The sequence below is a fragment of the Colossoma macropomum genome, unplaced genomic scaffold, assembly GCF_904425465.1.
Source record: "Colossoma macropomum unplaced genomic scaffold, Colossoma_macropomum, whole genome shotgun sequence".
In the NCBI taxonomy this organism is placed as follows: Eukaryota; Metazoa; Chordata; class Actinopteri; order Characiformes; family Serrasalmidae; genus Colossoma; species Colossoma macropomum.
Genome location: NW_023494785.1, coordinates 45,814,705 through 45,832,762, shown reverse-complemented (window position 1 = coordinate 45,832,762; position 18,058 = coordinate 45,814,705). Strand labels below are relative to the sequence as shown.

The 18,058-nt window shown below is 42.2% G+C and overlaps 1 protein-coding gene across 1 annotated transcript in view; it reads left to right on the top strand.

Moving 5' to 3' along the window:
• LOC118825795 (dynein heavy chain 11, axonemal) overlaps nt 1-13,152 on the top strand; it is a 119,351-nt gene extending 106,199 nt beyond the window's left edge. The window contains 7 exon segments of the mRNA XM_036596623.1: nt 2,795-2,914; nt 8,093-8,335; nt 9,455-9,637; nt 10,828-10,943; nt 11,490-11,602; nt 12,068-12,208; nt 12,905-13,152. Coding sequence (XP_036452516.1) covers nt 2,795-2,914; nt 8,093-8,335; nt 9,455-9,637; nt 10,828-10,943; nt 11,490-11,602; nt 12,068-12,208; nt 12,905-13,152 — 1,164 coding nt within the window.
• The last annotated feature ends 4,906 nt before the right edge of the window (nt 13,153-18,058 follow it).

Here is an 18,058-nt window from a genome sequence, read left to right as displayed (position 1 = left end):
ACGATTCTTAATGTTCCACACTGATTTTCAGACTTTGAGATACATTTACTTCAAAACAGATCTAACTGCTCACCATGTGGCCATGAGGGACAGGGATGCAGCCCCACTTCCTGCTCTGAAATGCAGGGGTGTGGTTAAAATAAGGCTCCGCCTACAGACTAAAACTCTGTGTGTCGGTAGTGACATGAAAACGTGGGACAGCATTTTTTGAGTTTTTTTATTTAAAAATTTAACTCATGATGAAAGAAACCAGAAGTATGAAAACATTGAAAAATGCAAAAAATATACAAAAAATGTAAGTATTATTGTCACAAGTGTAAGTTTAGGGGTTAAGGTTTAAGACAGACTCCTCCCAGCAGAAAGAGCCCTATAAATGATGATGGTGTATATTTTTAGCTTATTATTGTCTCTATTAATGTCTTTTGTTTAAATAGATCAGAACAGAATCACTGTAAATATCTGAGCTCTGAATACTTCACTGTTGTTTTGAATAGCTTTGTGGGCGTGTTTAAGGAGTGGTCACTCTTTAGTCATGGTGTTCTGCTGCGTTTGCTGGTGGAATGAACAGTAATAGTGAATAAAAGTGGAAAGATTAAGGACACTTTGATGAGATTGTGCTTATTTTATTTCATAAATTATTGTTTGTTTGTTTGGACGAGAGCAACCTCTCGTCCAGAGTCATGAGAAAGTTTGAGAGCTCCTGAAATCCTGACGGCTCATTTCTAACACGTATAGAAGATTTGCTCTCAATATGTGGTTCAGCACAGATTAGAGACGCTTCAGATCGTTTCTGCGGCTGCTGTATGTTTATCTGTTGTCGAGCTGCTGACAGAAGAGACAGAGGAGAAGTTATTCCTGCAGATTTTTCCCCACCAGACTAATTTATTCACACCTGAGAGAAACGAGGACTCGCATCTCCGCTGCGTCCCCGAGATCTCATAGTGCTGTTCTTCTTTGCATCACTCTGGTCACAACCAATTATACTGCCAGCACACCTCCCTCCTAGGAAAAAAACGAATGTCCTTCATTATGTTAACCAAACAGTAACCTGTGTGCGTGTTCGGGGGGATTCATTAGGCGGCCAATGAAGCGTCGTGCTAAATGTAATTACACGTACTGCGCTGACGCCTCGCGCCGCTCCGTAAGTGATCACTGCAATTAGGGCTGATGAAGGAAGCAATTTGCAAAACAATACAGGTACAAATGACTGTGAACTTCCAGCTTCTGTCATCTGCTGTGAGATGCTCTCGATCCACCTCGCAGCACGTTTCACATTTCTGTGGTGACGAGCTGAGAGTGCAGCTCACAGAGTGCAGCTCACAGAGTGCTGCATTCAACGGTTCACACGACTAAAACACGCCACATCACCACAGTCACTGCCGAAACTGAACGACGGAGCTGCACTGCTGTGATGTGATGACTGAGTCCTGTAACGGAGTGGCAGCAGTTTAGGTTCAGGTTAAGTCCTCATATAGGAACTGTTTCAGATTAGTTGTTTAACTGTGTGTGTGTTTAATTTCTTTTTATTATTCTAACTTTTCTTTTAATAATTTTATTGTGCAGCACTTTATAGCTGTGTGTTAGAAATGTGCTATATAAATAAAGCTTACTTACTTACTTTCTATTCAGCCCACAGCGCACACGGAATCTATAAAGGCTTTTTCAGCACAGACAGCCACTGAATGAGGCACAGCCAATCAGAACAGAGCTCATTTACATATATCAGTCTTAAAAGCACAGCAACAAAAACAGAATGTTTAATTGTGATAGAGAGATTGAAAAATGGTCAGAAATGAATTATGACTTCTTTATTTAATTTAATACAGAGAAATGTAGTGATATGAGCCCTTCATTAATGAGTCAATGAGTCTTTCATTACTCTTGTGTCTCTAAGGCCAGAGAAGCTTTCATGCTGCTAGTTGCATGTTGTGAGTTGCATGTTGTGAGTTGTAAGTTGTGAGTTGCATGTTGTGAGTTGCATGTTGTGAGTTGTAAGTTGCCCTGAGAGTTCTATAAAACACAGTTCCACGCAACAAATTCAATCACTGCTCTAGTTAAATTGGGTGTTTTTCGTACACCATATTGTTCTCGCTGTAATCTGTGATGTATAATTTACATATTTACAGCATTTTTATCATCTCTGTATGTTTTTCCAGCTGTCATTGCTGCTATTTCTACACCTGTATTTCTTTTATTTAGATATATTTAAATCTGTTTTATCTCCTTTTAGTGATCTATTTATGAAGAAAAGAAGGTTCTTCTACTGTTACAGGGTCAAGTGTGTACACTCTCCATTCTCCAAGGGTTCATTAGTAAAGAAAATGATGTACACTCAAACACCCCTTTACATGATTAAAGGGTTCTTTGCGTCTTGAAAGGGTTCTTCAGATTGATGGAGAATGTGCTGTAGATGGTTCTTTTTAGAACCATTTTCAAAAATGGTTCTTTATCACCAAAAAAGTGTTCATCTTTTGTTACGAAGCCAAGCTTGTCACGGTAGAAGACTCTTTTAGGTGCTGTATAGAACTCTTTACAAGACGGTTCTATGTAGAACCATCTACAGCTCATTCTCTATCAATCTGAAAAACACTTTCAAGACTAAAAGAACCCTTTAATCATGCAGAGAGTTCTTTCAGTGTGCATGGTTCTACATAGAACTATTTTCTTTACTAAAGAACCCTTGAAGAACCATCTGTTTTAGGAGTGTAGCTGTATTCAGTCCCAGTCAAACTGGAGTCCAGCTTTAACAGACCAGGTCCAGACGTTGGTTCTGATTTGTCGTGTTCTTGTCGAGGTGCCGTGGGAGGACCTGTGTTACCTGGTTGGAGAGATCATGTACGGAGGACACATCACTGACGAGTGGGACAGGAGGCTCTGCAGGACATACCTACAGGAACTCTTCAACCCCAAACTGGTAAAGCAGTTCACAGCACAGCAGTAGAACCCCCACTGAGCTTATCTGAACACAGTACACTCTCTACTGCCGCACTGCGCCCTCTTTACTGCCGCACTGCACCCTCTTTACTGCCGCACTGCGCCCTCTTTACTGCCGCACTGTGCCCTCTTTACTGCCACACTGCTCCCTCTTTACTGCCACACTGTGCCCTCTTTACTGCCGCACTGCGCCCTCTTTACTGCCACACTGCTCCCTCTTTACTGCCACACTGCTCCCTCTTTACTGCCACACTGTGCCCTCTTTACTGCCACACTGCTCCCTCTTTACTGCCGCACTGCGCCCTCTTTACTGCCACACTGCTCCCTCTTTACTGCCACACTGTGCCCTCTTTACTGCCACACTGCAACCTCTTTACTGCCGCACTGTGCCCTCTTTACTGCCGCACTGCTCCCTCTTTACTGCCGCACTGCGCCCTCTTTACTGCCACACTGCGCCCTCTTTACTGCCACACTCTTTACTGCCGCACTGCGCCCTCTTTACTGCCGCACTGCCCCTCTTTACTGCCACACTCTTTACTGCCGCACTGCGCCCTCTTTACTGCCACACTGCTCCCTCTTTACTGCCGCACTGCTCCCTCTTTACTGCCACACTGCGCCCTCTTTACTGCCGCACTGCGCCCTCTTTACTGCCGCACTGCTCCCTCTTTACTGCCGCACTGCGCCCTCTTTACTGCTGCACTGCGCCCTCTTTACTGCCACACTGTGCCCTCTTTACTGCCGCACTGCGCCCTCTTTACTGCCGCACTGCGCCCTCACACCAAACCACTTTACGAGAGATTTCACTGTCGCAGACAGATTTCCAGTGTCGGAATAAAATCATGAGAGACTTGCTAGAGTTGCGTCGCACTCGTTTCGTCTCGAATGTTTGGTGTAAAGTGCTCAGGATAGCTGTCTTAAAGGGAAACTCCACTGATTTTTCAATGGTTCGACATAATTAAGTGTTTTAGATGTAAACAGAGACGTTCAGAGCGGTTTGGTTCCTAGAGAAACTCACCGAGTCAGAACTGTTCACAGTGGTGGTGATAGGAACCAGACGTCCACCTCTAAAAGCTCCCTCACAGAAAGTTCCTACATGAAATGGTTATGAATTCACTGCCTGATGACTGAGACACTGTTTTATGGTAGTTTTGATAAAACACCATTTCTGTAAAAGTGGTATATCTGAAAATAATCATTTTGGGGGTGCTATTTTGCCTTACACCACCGTGCACGTACATCTTCACCCTGAATAGATGTTAAAAATATACATTTTAGGCCAAAATTTGATCTCAGAACTATCAATAAAAAGCTGTTAGCCAGCACATTAATAACGATTTCACGTATTAACTTTCTATGATGGAACTGTGAGGACAGTTCAGCTCTTCAGACGTCTGGTTCCTATCACCACCACTGTGAACAGTTCTGACTCGGTGAGTTTCTCTAGAAACCAAACCACTCTGAACGACTCTGTTCACATCTCAAAGATTTGATTGTGCTCAAATTGTGAAAAATCATGGCCTTAAGTCGGTCTTTTTCTTGTGTTGACGTTGCAACCGTGTTTAATATCGGCTTTAATATCGGCTTTAATATCGGTTTATGCAAATAGTAAACTAAAAAATGTAAACTGGCTGTTTAAATATTTCAGGTTCACTGAGTGTAACAGTGATGTGAGGAAATGTTCAGAGGACTTTAGGAACGGCTTTATTGAAGGAGCTTCAATGTTTTTTTATTTTTATACTGTTACAGTGGTTTCTTATTTTGTTTATATTTTACGGTTTTGTACGTAACACCCAGTAAATCTTTATATTCAGTAAAAAAGTAACTGTACATTTTACAGTTTAGTTAAAAACATTGGGTGATGATCTTCCTGAATATACAGTTTTATATTTAGTTCTACAGTGAACTGAGCCCCAGATCTTCACACGCCCAGCCAGCGCGTCTTCACATTTCTGCCACAGAGCGGAGAAGGAAAAGGGTTTTTTGTAAATTTCCACCAGGGGCATGATGGGAAGTAATCTCAAAAATCTAGCTGCAGTCTTGTTCCTTGTTGCACCTTGTAATTTCACTCCACTGTACATAGATGGACTGACAATAAAAGCCTCTTGACTTGACAAATAGTGACCCAAGTAGAATCGTAAAGGTGTTGTGCTTTAGTGATCAGATCATTTGAGGGATTAGAGTTTAGTTTCTTTGTCCCTTTTAACTGTTTAGCTGTTTGTCTGTCAAATACAGTAAAGCTAAAGTTTCTGAGTGAAGTAATTAGAATGATTATCAGAGGAAAATATCACAGAAATAAAACAGGATAAATTGCTGTAGTTTCTGATGATTTTAACAGTGGAATGCTCTTTAGAGGCAGCGGTGAATGCGTACAGTATTAGAGGCTGTGAATATGTAACTTACTGTCTCTAGACGTTGACGCTTGTGCTTAAACCAGTAATGAGCTCTGATACACCAAAGCTTTCAGGACATGATCAAAATAATAAAGCTGGTTACTTTGTGACACCTAGTGGTGAAATCTTGCATTGCATCTGCCTTTTCTGAGTTTACAACATGGTAAGAAATAAATAACAAAGACAGACAGACAGATGGAAAGATGGAAAGAAAGGAAGGAAGGACTTTGAAGGAAGGAAGGAATTGCAGTGTTACCATGGTAAGACATAATTGTACATAAACTTAAAACATAAAATAGACATAAATCAGTGTAGAATATGAGAGAATAGGAATAGAAGTATGTCTATTAGCATATTCACATAAGCGTATAAGACAATTGTTGCATTTACATAATAGCAGGTGTTGCACTAAATGGTTTGAGGTAGTTTAATACACAGAGACTATAAACAGAACTCAGATATTATGAGTTTGATTTGAGAATTTCCCCATTGTGGGACTAATAAAGGATTATCTTATCTTGTCTTATTTTGTATATTGATGTGATGACAATGTTCTGACCCAAAGAGGAGCGCAGAACCATTTACTCAGTGCCTTTAAACAGTCTTAAATCATCTAAATCACATTATATTTATTAGAATCAGAGTTTAAACCCCCTCCACCGTGAATATTTTAAGAGGTGTGAAAGTTTAAACTTTAAAACAATGTTCTATATATGATCTATAATGTGCTGTATATACTGTATTAATCAATACCTCAGAAATGACAGCATGTGTTGAATCAGAATCACTTTATTTCTAAGTGTGTTACACATAGAAGGAATCAGTCTTGGTGAGTCACACCTGTATGACATCAACACACTGAACAGACCAGACAGACACAGACTGATAACAACTGTAATAATTATTAGACACAGAATATTGCAGAATGATATGAACGTCTGTACAGATGTGTAAATAAGCTCTGTGTTACAGAGGTGTTACTGTGGTACAGTAGGAGGTTTGTTTGTGGATTGAATGGTATTTTTAGGTTTACCTGACTGTGCGTCATGAAATGAGAGCGTGTTTTACTCGTGCTGGTCATTAACCCCACTGTGAGGTCATTTCCCTGGATGTTCCTGGATATCCTGGCCATCCTCTGCTGTTCTTCACTGGGTCTCATTAAGCCTGGGGTCAAACAGCCATCAATCACGCACAGTCCAGCCTGACTCTGCTATCGATTAGAGCGCAGTCTCATCTGCAGGAGGACAGAGCTCCAGATCCAGCTCAGGTGCTGTTTGTCCCCAGATTAGAGATGTGCTGCGAATGAGGAACCAGCCTGAGAGCCTCGGAGACAGAGAGGCTCATTATGAGGCGTGGCTGTGCTTTAAAGGGCCGGATCACGCTTTTTAATAATAACAACATTATCAAAATCAATATCCAGTCCATGCAGCCCCTATATGGAAACAGCCTGTGCTCAATCCATCGTGGTTATGATGTCACAACCATAAATACGTTTACACATGATCACCATTCAATCCATAACCGTTTAGCTCCACCCATTCAGCCTACAGCAGTTTAGCTCCACCCATTCAGCTACAGCAGTTTAGCTCCACCCATTCAGCTACAGCAGTTTAGCTCCACCCATTCAGCTACAGCAGTTTAGCCCCACCCATTCAGCTACAGCAGTTTAGCCCCACCCATTCAGCTACAGCAGTTTAGCCCCACCCATTCAGCCTACAGCAGTTTAGCTCCACCATTCAGTCTACAGCAGTTTAGCTCCACCATTCAGCCTACAGCAGTTTAGCTCCATCCATTCAGCCTACAGCAGTTTAGCTCCACCCATTCAGCCTACAGCAGTTTAGCCCCACCCATTCCGCCTACAGCAGTTTAGCTCCACCCATTCAGCCTACAGCAGTTTAGCCCCACCCATTCCACCTACAGCAGTTTAGCTCCACCCATTCAGCCTACAGCAGTTTAGCCCCACCCATTCCACCTACAGCAGTTTAGCTCCACCCATTCAGCTACAGCAGTTTAGCCCCACCATTCAGTCTACAGCAGTTTAGCTCCATCCACTCAGCTACAGCAGTTTAGCCCCACCCATTCAGCTACAGCAGTTTAGCCCCACCCATTCCGCCTACAGCAGTTTAGCCCCACCCATTCCACCTACAGCAGTTTAGCTCCACCCATTCAGCTACAGCAGTTTAGCCCCACCATTCCGCCTACAGCAGTTTAGCTCCATCCATTCAGCCTACAGCAGTTTAGCTCCACCCATTCAGCTACAGCAGTTTAGCCCCACCCATTCCGCCTACAGCAGTTTAGCCCCACCCATTCCGCCTACAGCAGTTTAGCCCCACCCATTCCACCTACAGCAGTTTAGCTCCACCCGTTCAGCCTACAGCAGTTTAGCCCCACCCATTCAGCTACAGCAGTTTAGCCCCACCCATTCAGTCTACAGCAGTTTAGCCCCGCCCATTCAGCCTACAGCAGTTTAGCTCCACCCATTCAGCCTACAGCAGTTTAGCTCCACCCATTCCACCTACAGCAGTTTAGCTCCACCCATTCAGCCTACAGCAGTTTAGCCCCACCCATTCAGTCTACAGCAATTTAGCTCCACCCATTCAGCTACAGCAGTTTAGCCCCACCATTCAGTCTACAGCAGTTTAGCCCCACCATTCAGTCTACAGCAGTTTAGCCCCACCATTCAGTCTACAGCAGTTTAGCCCCACCCATTCACTCTGCTGAACTGAACTGTGTGAGTGGGTTTTGATTGCTCCTTTTGTCCTGGTCAGTTTGAAGGGGAGCTGTTTCTCTGCCCTGGGTTCGCTGCTCCTCCTGACCTGGACTACGCTGCCTATCACAGCTACGTGGACGAAAGGCTGCCGGCAGAAAACCCGAGTCTGTACGGCCTTCATCCTAACGCAGAGATAGAGTTTATGACCGCCACGTCCGACTCCCTCTTCAGGACGCTGCTGGAACTGCAGCCCAGAGACTCTGCAGTGGGAGAGGAAGCAGCGCAGAGTTCGGAGGAGAAGGTCTAAAACAACAGTGTCACATTTCCAGCTTGTAATTCCGTAATTACAGTTTGCAGCTCTGTGTTCACAGCGTGGTACTTTCTCCGTATTGTGCAGCTCTATATGTGACGTATATTTGTGTTGTTTTAAATTCTATTTTGTGCCCTTTATTCATGACATTCAGAACCTACCAGTTAATATTGAATATATGTAATTTGATGGGCACCTCAGATTGTGTTTGGAGCTTATTAATATTCAATAGTGCTAAATTATTAACTTTATTAATGCTAATGCATTAGCTTTATTAAGGTACGGGTTTATTAACTTTATTAATGTCAACTTATTTACTTAAGTACTTGATGTGTTTAATAATTTTATTAATACTAACTTATTAACTTAGTTAATGAATGGGTTCATTAACTTTATTAATGCTAATTTATTAACTATCAGTGCAAACATTAATTTTATTAAAGCTAACTTATTAGCTTTTCAATGCCTATGTATAACTTAATTAATGCTAACCTATATAATGCTTGTATATGAATTTTATTAATAGTAACTTATTAAATCTATTAATACTAACTTACTGGTTTATTAATGCTAATTATTAACTTATTTAATGCACGAGTTCATTAACTTTATAATGCTAGTTTATTAACAATGCAAACTTAAGTTTATTAATATTAACTTATTAGCTTTATTAGTACTTATATGTTAACTGTATTAATTGTAACATATTAGATCTATTAATACTAACTACATATTAACTTTATTAATACTATTAACTTACAAACATATTGATTTGATTAATTTAAACTTGTTAACTTTATTCGTGTGAATTTACTGACTTTTCAATGCCAATTTAAATATAATCTGATACAGTGACATGAAAATGTAATGAAATCTGATATTTTCAGTGCCGCCCAGCACTAATTACACTCCTCCTCTCAGAGCTGCTGTAGAGCAGAGGTTTAGTCCTTTTAAACTGTGTTCAGAAACCCATTAATGTGCTGTATTTAAAGATGAACTGCCCAGTTTTCTGCTCTCAGGCATTGATTATGATGCCTTTTAATCAGGCATTGTATTGTGGTGTGATGGAGCTATAATGATGTTGTTCTGTAACCCTGCTGTGATGCTCAGGTGAAAGCTGTGCTGGAGGAGCTGCTGGAGAAGCTGCCTGAGGAGTATAACGTGACGGAGCTCCTGGTGAAGACGGACAGACGCAGCCCGTACGTCCTGGTGTGTGTGCAGGAGTGTGAGCGCATGAACCTGCTGATCACCAAGATACAGACGTCTCTCACAGAGCTGCTCCTCGCCCTGAAGGTACCAACAAACCTGCAGACACGCAGAGTTAGGAGTGCCTCAGAGGAGAACTTCAGCATTTTCATCCAGGAGCCGTATTATAGAACCTTCCCCTCTTTAGACCTGAGTTAAGATCTTTTAGGTCAAGATGAGATTTTTCACTAATTCATATTACAGAATCAAATCTGATCTTAATTTAGGAACCTTATCTGATCTTACAGCATCTTATCGCCAGTTAGGAAATCTTAACCTACTCAGTCAAAGTCGACAATCAGCTGTCATGTCTGTTTCCTAGCAACACACCATACACACACACACACACACACACACACACAGCTGAAATGTAAACACATCATCAAAATAATGTTAAAATGTGAGTTAAGCTGCTGTTACTGATGTAAAGAAGATCAAACAGAACTAAAGTGTGATAAACTGTAAGGTGTGAATACTGTGAGAGCGCCCCCTGCTGTTTATCAGAGCGTCGCCGCTCCCCAGTTTCAGTCTCCATTTCCCAAACGCTTTAGCCGAGCGCGCTAACGTTACTCCTCCTAATAAACAGACACACGTTCAGCTCCGTCTCCTCATTATTCACCACCATCACTGTAATATTTCATCATCAACATTAACACACGAAGGTGATCAGAGGGGCGGTGGAGATCGAGTCTGCAGCGTCTGAGATCTTTAAAACGCAGAGTTAGAAAAGCAAATCATCTCACAGTGAAAGCAGCGTTTTACAGTAGGAATAAATGGAGCTCATTATGCTGGTAGTGAACTATGCTGCTGACACAGCTGCCTAAAAACCATAGAAACGGACCTTAAACAGAAGTGAGGACCCTGTTGGGGTTCATCCTAAAGTTAGGACAGGATTTAGGAGGTTTAGTCCAGTTAGGATGTTTGTGTGATGCTGTTTTCTTATCTGGAGTTCATGATGAGATTATGAAGGTAGGAACTGATATTCTGGAATAGATACTGTCCGAAATTCAGTCGTCATGGAGACCAAACAGGTAAGAGTTCATAGTTAAGAAGTTTCTGTAATACGACCCCAGAATAAAAACACTTAAGTACTCTTTCTACTCTCAGGATTACTTGCTAACAGCAGTGTAAGAAATGACGTGTGTTGTAGACTCAGCTGGTGTTACTTCTGATACAGTCTGTGTAGCAAAATAACGACTGCTGATGTGATCTGTGCTTCAATGTTTTGTCTTTTTCAGGGCGAGTTAAGCGTCTCTCCAGACCTGGAGGCCCTGCAGATGGCTCTGTTCTACGACCGAGTTCCAGAAAGCTGGAGCAGACTGACCTTCCCTTCCACCAAAACACTGGCCCAGTGGTACACAGACTACTGTCCCTCTGTTACATCAACACTGAAGAGAGAACTTCCAGATAGAGCAGAAAAAAGGGGTCTTATTACTGAAAATCCCATTCAGCCTAATGAGAAACTGTAGAACAGACTCAGTTTATATCACAATACCTACATTTAGAGTCAGTTATTCATTCAGCCTAATGAGAAACTGTAGAACAGACTCAGTTTATATCACAATACCTACATTTAGAGTCAGTTATTCATTCAGCCTAATGAGAAACTGTAGAACAGACTCAGTTTATATCACAATACCTACATTTAGAGTCAGTTATTCATTCAGCCTCAGGCTTATAACACACTAAGGCTTATTAGTCAGTAACTACAGCGACTTCAGTGCACCTGGCTGACCTATTCTTAGTTTATAGAAGTGTGTAGTAAGATTTTGTTTCTGTCGGTGGTCTCTGACCATTTAAGGGTCTTTCACTTGAGGAACATGTTGATGCAGTAACCACACGTTCACTTTCTCTGCTCCTGGTGGTCATGGTGTTTGGCTGGTGTTCACTTGTCCCTCAGGTTTGGTGATGTTCTCTCCCAGTGTCGAGAGCTGGACACTTGGACTCAGGACTTTGTGCTTCCAGCCGTGGTTTGGCTCTCAGGCCTGTTCAGCCCACAGTCGTTCCTTACCGGTGAGCAGCGCACAGTCACACCAACACCAACATCAACACCAACACAAACACCAACACAAACACAAACATCAACACAAACACAAACATCAACACAAACACAAACCTCAACATCAACACTAACACAAACACAAACCTCAACATCAACACCAACATCAACACTAACACAAACACAAACCTCAACATCAACACCAACATCAACACCAACACAAACACAAACATCAACACCAACACAAACACCAACACAAACACAAACCTCAACATCAACACCAACACAACACAAACACAAACCTCAACATCAACACCAACACAAACACAAACCTCAACACCAACACAAACATCAACACAAACACAAACCTCAACATCAACACAAACACAAACCTCAACACAAACACAAACATCAACACAAACACAAACATCAACACAAACACGTTCCAGCCGTGTCTGAGATGATCTTCCTCCTTCCAGCCGTCATGCAGAGCATAGCTCGCAAGAACAAGTGGCCACTGGACAGGACGGCTCTGTGTGTGGACGTGACGAAGAAGACGAAGGACGATTATGGCCACCCACCTCGAGAGGGCGCTTACGTTCACGGACTCTACATGGAAGGTGAGAGAAGATGGTGACTTTCAGAATTTTCTCTGATATCTTCTGCCCTGAGACTGACAAATGCACTGCGTTTATACTGCTGCAGTCTGTGTGCTACACTCAAGGTTTCTTCAGTAAAGAAATAGGTTCTATGTAAAACCATGAACACTCAAAGAACCCTTTTCATGCTTAAACGGTTCTCCGCATGGTGAAATGGTTGTCCAGATGGAGAATGTGTTGGGTATGGTTCTATAAAGCACCAAAAAGGGTTCTGTGGTTGTAACGATGCCAAACTTGTACCAATCATTCTGTTATAAAATCATTCTGACAGACTGTAATACACTACAGGAAGTGTAGGGGGCGATATGGCTTCTTCTGTTTCATTTAAAAAGCCTCTATAATGTTCATATGATCCACACAGTCACTCTGAGAGACTGTAATACACTACAGGAAGTGTAGGGGGCGATATGGCTCTATAATGTTGTAGAGAGCTTGTAAACAGTCAGTGGTGTCATTGTGTGGTTGTTATTTATGTTTTACTGATTGTTTTTTCCTCTTGTTATTGTATTTTTTGGCACTACTTATTTCTGGCACATCACTTTTTGCCCCCTCAGATAAAATATCAATGATACATACTGTGTGTTGTGTTTGACTCCAGGCATCTCAGTATTACATTTTCCTCATTTCGCCCTCCTGTGGTGTGTGTGTCCCTCACAGGTGCACGCTGGGACAGTTCTGCAGGTGTGCTGGCAGAGGCTGTGCTAAAAGAGTTAACTCCAGCCATGCCAGTGCTGTATGTCCGAGCGGTGCCCGCTGACCAGCTGGAGCTGAAGAACACCTACGAGTGTCCAGTGTACCGGACCAAGCTCCGCGGGCCCACCTACGTCTGGAGCTTCCACCTCAAAACGCGCCACCCGCCGGCCAAGTGGGTGCTGGCAGGAGCGGCGCTGCTGCTGTCTGTGTGACCGAAGTGTCTGATTACATGGACTTCAGAAAGATTTTCCGCAAGACGTAGTTTGTAAAAAAAAAGGACCCCAGTTTCCCCCGTTACCCCTCCAACACGTGTTCGGTGTCTGAAGTTTGATTCCTCAGTTTTAGCGCTGGAGCTACGAGGCTAATGAAGCTAACAAACAGTAGAAGCTAAGCCTGGCGCTCTGCTACGTTCATGGTAGACTTTAATATACTGTGGGCAGAATAACTGTATCTCATCATTATTGTGATAAATTACGATACAATGTGCTTTACTGCACAGATCATTCGCCAGTACGGACAGAACTCCAGGTTCTACTACAGGTTCTGGATAGTAAATAAAATGTCTATATCTGTGTTGTAGTCATGGCGACCCCTGGTTCCTATCACCACCACTGTAAAGATAATCTGAATAGTTCACTATCGAATACCCAGATGATGTACACCACAAATTCCAATGTATACCAGACTGCAACGGTGCCTCAAAGCAGTAGAAGAAGAAGCAGAAGCACACAGACAGCAGAGGGCGCAACACACCAATTTTATATATCCTACAAATATAGGTGTATAATATTTTAACCAACAAACATATCACTGCTGTCGGAACAAAACCTTGTATCTCCATTTTCAGAATCAGAATCAAGCTTTATTGGCCAGGTCTGCTGACACATACAAGGACTTTGGTTTTGATTACAGGAGCTCACAGAGCACAGTATCAGACAGACACTTACATGTAGTGAATAAAATAAAATAAATATAAAATAAAATACAATAAAACATGCATTCTTACCATCACTCACACACACACACACACACAGTCACACACACACACACACACACACACACACTCACACACACACAGTCATACCTGTAAACCTTACAGTGTGCAAAGTATGGGTCTAAAGTTAAAGTGCTGAGTGCAGCAGCAGTTAAAGGGTATATAGTGGCAGAGAAAGGGATCAGTGAGGTACCAGTCAGATAAGTGGGGTAATAAGGCAGGTAAGTGAGGTACCAGTCAGATAAGTGGGGTAATAAGGCAGGTAAGTGAGGTAGCAGTCAGATAAGTGGGGTAATAAGGCAGGTAAGTGGGGTAACAGTCAGATCAGTGGGGTACTAAGGCAGGTAAGTGGGGTAACAGTCAGATCAGTGGGGTACTAAGGCAGGTAAGTGGGGTAACAGTCAGATCAGTGGGGTACTAAGGCAGGTAAGTAAGATGCTATAATAAACACTGGTTTGAGGCGGCAGTTCCAGAGGCTGGAGCTGAATTAGATACTATATACCAGTATTTATGAAGTGCAGTTTGAAGCTGGAATAGTTTAATGTGTAATAATTAACTGTTTAAGAGAGTGATGGCTTGTGGGAAGAAGCTCTTTTGTAGCCTGGATGGCAGGGTTGGACGGCTCCTCCTGAAGTCCACTGTCATCTCCACTGTTTTCGCAGTAGCTCCCAACCAGTGTTGCCGTCTGCAGCGCCATCTTGGTGTGAAATGAATTTTGTTTTTGAATTTTTCAGTTTTTGGCCTGAATTGAAAATGGCTGCCTTCACATTGTGGGTAAATCTCAAACTGAAAGACCATCAGAAATGGTTCAAAATTAACTGGGAAAAAGTCTTACGAGATACGAGGTTTTGTTCCGACAGCAGCGATATCGATGCCCACATTAGTGGATCTGTGATGTATACTTACTTATGTGGCTCCTGAACAGTGAGGAGCGAAAACAGACACTAAGCTTGTGACGAATCCATTTATTTTACTTGATGTGTAAACATTAACAGCTAGCGTTTTCCAAAATCAGTAAAGCAGGCCGACAGTTCAAAAGACTATCACTGCTGTCACGTGGTGTTTTGTGTGGAACAGATGCGCCACAAACATCTGTTGCTTTTGATGAAGCAGTGTTTCTGAAAGTAGTGAAAGTAGTTTTTCGGTCGCACCTGAGTGAGTTCACTATATAGCAAATGCGATTCAACACCAAATCACACTGAATCACTCTTTACATCTCACACTCACTTATACAAAACCTATGCTTGTAATATTCGTCCTGTCTGTTTGTCTTTCTGGTTGTATGGAATAAGGGGTCCTACCGTATCATAATGCATTTAAATGTTAATATTGTTTATACATCTAATGGAAATTACAGTGATCACATTCATTTACATAATAAGCTTTTAGTTCTTAGCAGAGAAAAAATAAACACACTTGTTTAAAAGACTGACAGCGCCATCTAGCGGCAATTTAAATACTCTGCGGATGTTTAGGTGATGTACCCAGAAACTGACCGAAGTAAAGCTGGTTATATGGCTGCATCATTTCATGCTTTTTGTTGGTCATTTTTTCGCTGGAAACTATAAAGCAGCCTGGTAAACCTTGGTACGAACTACATTACCCAAAATGCTCTGCAGACTGACCCGCAGAATCTGCACTGGACTAATTAACTAATTAGCTGACACCTGTAACTCCCAGCGCAGCTGTGTGAGGAGCGGAGTGTGCGGGAGCCTGTGGTGTTTATGCGGTCAGTGTTTATGCGGTCAGTCACCGTCTCTGTAGTTCTGTCGTGTTCTGTTCGCTGAGAAATGTGCTAACTGCTAATGTTACCTCTGCTTCGCCTGGCTGCTGTAGTTTAGTCAGTATCGGAAACATGGACTGAGGTATATTAGCATAGCTAAAACAGTAGCAGCATCTTTAAGGGGAATTCCACCAGTTTTTCAAAGTTTCTGATAAAATGGTTGAGATGTAAACAGAGTGTGATGGGAGATGTGTACATTGACCTGAACCATCGCTTTAATGTCTTCCAGATGCGTCTTTATTGCGTCTCACTGATAGCAGTAACCTTGTTCTGCACTGAGCATCTTAATCTCAGTGAAGCATCTTAATCTGCAGTGTTACAGTAGACTTTATTTCAGGTGATCAGTTGTGCCATTTAAATGTACTGATGTTATAGAATTCTATACAATATAATTTAATAGAAAGATATAAACGATATATGCAGTTTTGCCATTTCTGCCAGTGATCATTTTCCAATTACTTATTGCCAATTATTGCAAACCTGGCTAGAGTTTATCAGCCTTATTTGACCACGTGGTTGACCATTATTCGCAGTAGCCAGGTAAAGGCCTCAGTTAAAGACTGTGATGACTGTTGACCTCAGTGATGCCGAGAAGATACACTTTCCCATCAGGCTGTTCGGGACCGCAATGGCTCTGAAATGAGGGGTGTTTGATGTCGGGCTTCAGGCTGTTGAGTACTGATGAACTGACTGTGGTTCGGTTTTGTAAGAAACCTGTTTGCCGCCCTCTGAATAAACTGAACCACTGAATAACTGAATAAACGCGCCCTGGTCCTCTCTGACCAACCAGAGTGTCTGAGTTCTCAGACTGTAGTGGAGTTACATCTCTCTCTCTGTCTCTCTCTCTGTCTCACTCTCTGTCTCTGTCTCACTCTCTCTCTCTCTCTGTCTCACTCACACTTTCACTCACACTCTTTCTCTCTCACTCTCACACACACACACTCTGTCTCTCTCTCTGTCTGAGTCTCTCTCTGTCACTCTCACTCTCTCTGTCTCTCTCTCTCTCACTCACACTTTCACTCACACTCTTTCTCTCACTGTCTCTCTCTCTCTCTGTCTCACACTCTCTCTGTCTCACTCACACTTTCACTCATTCTTTCTCTCTCACTCTCACACACTCGCTCTCTCACACTGTCTCTTGTTCTCGATCACTCTCTGTCTCTCTCACTCTCTCACACTGTTTCTCTCTCTCTTTCTGAATGTGTAGTGATTTAAAGCACTCAGCAGTACGGGAGCCCTGAAGGGTCATGAGTTTACATGTGTTTCACTCTGTTTTTCTGTGATGTTTTCATTGAAAATCTTGTTATCAATATGATTATCAGATTATCAGGACACAGCGAATGTTAGTCTTTTGAGATCTTTAGATATTTAAGCCAATTTCACACCATAACGACTGGTATCTCGATAGATCAATGTCTGTTGTGTCACGATAAAGACAAGAATAACTCAGGATCTCAAGAAAACGCCAGCAGATAAATAGCAGATGAGGAGTGTGGAGAGGCAACTGAAAGCAGTCACTGCAGAGGAAAAAGGTGAAACGCAGTGCACACCTGGCATCACTGCTCCACAGCGACATACAGAATATGAGCCAACATGAAAAACAAACCCTCAATTACAGTTTTCACTTCACCTCTTTACTGAAAATCAGAACCTGTGTTTGACTGTTTTAACATCGCTTGATCTCTTTTTGTACTTCAAATGTTTTGAAATGCAGCCAAAACAGTGAAATACCAGTTTAAACTGTAACACAGAAAACAGTTACTCAAACAGCCCTGTTTAAAGAGGACAGTGATGTCCGTGGGGTGAAAACATTATTTTGCAGTGTGTTCTGCAGGTCACTGTGGAATTCCTGCTGAGCTCCGAGTTTGAGATGTAAACATGGCACAGCGTTTCCCGATTTTCCACAGCAGTGATGATTTTCCAGTGTGGTGAATGAAAACAAACACAGACCAGTGCAGAGTGAAAGACTCTCAGCTCAGTCATCTCTCATTTCTTCCCATAAGAGCTACTTCCCAGCACTAATCAGTGTTTCCTGTCAAGGAGAATTCCAGTGACTTTTCAAAATTCCTCCATAATTCGGTGTTTGGGATGTAAACATGTCATTGTGGAACATTAATGTCACGTGTGCACTGCATTTCACAGTTTTCCACTGTACACTGTAAAAAAAATGGTTCATCAGTTCAGCCAAAAAATGAGTTTATATGGTAACAAGTGAACTAAACTAGCTTTACTCAACTCAAACGTGCTTTAACTGATTCATTCATTCAGTTTTTTATTTAGGTTGAATAAACTACCCAACTTACGGATCACATGAAGTTTTCTTAGGTTGAACTGAGAAACC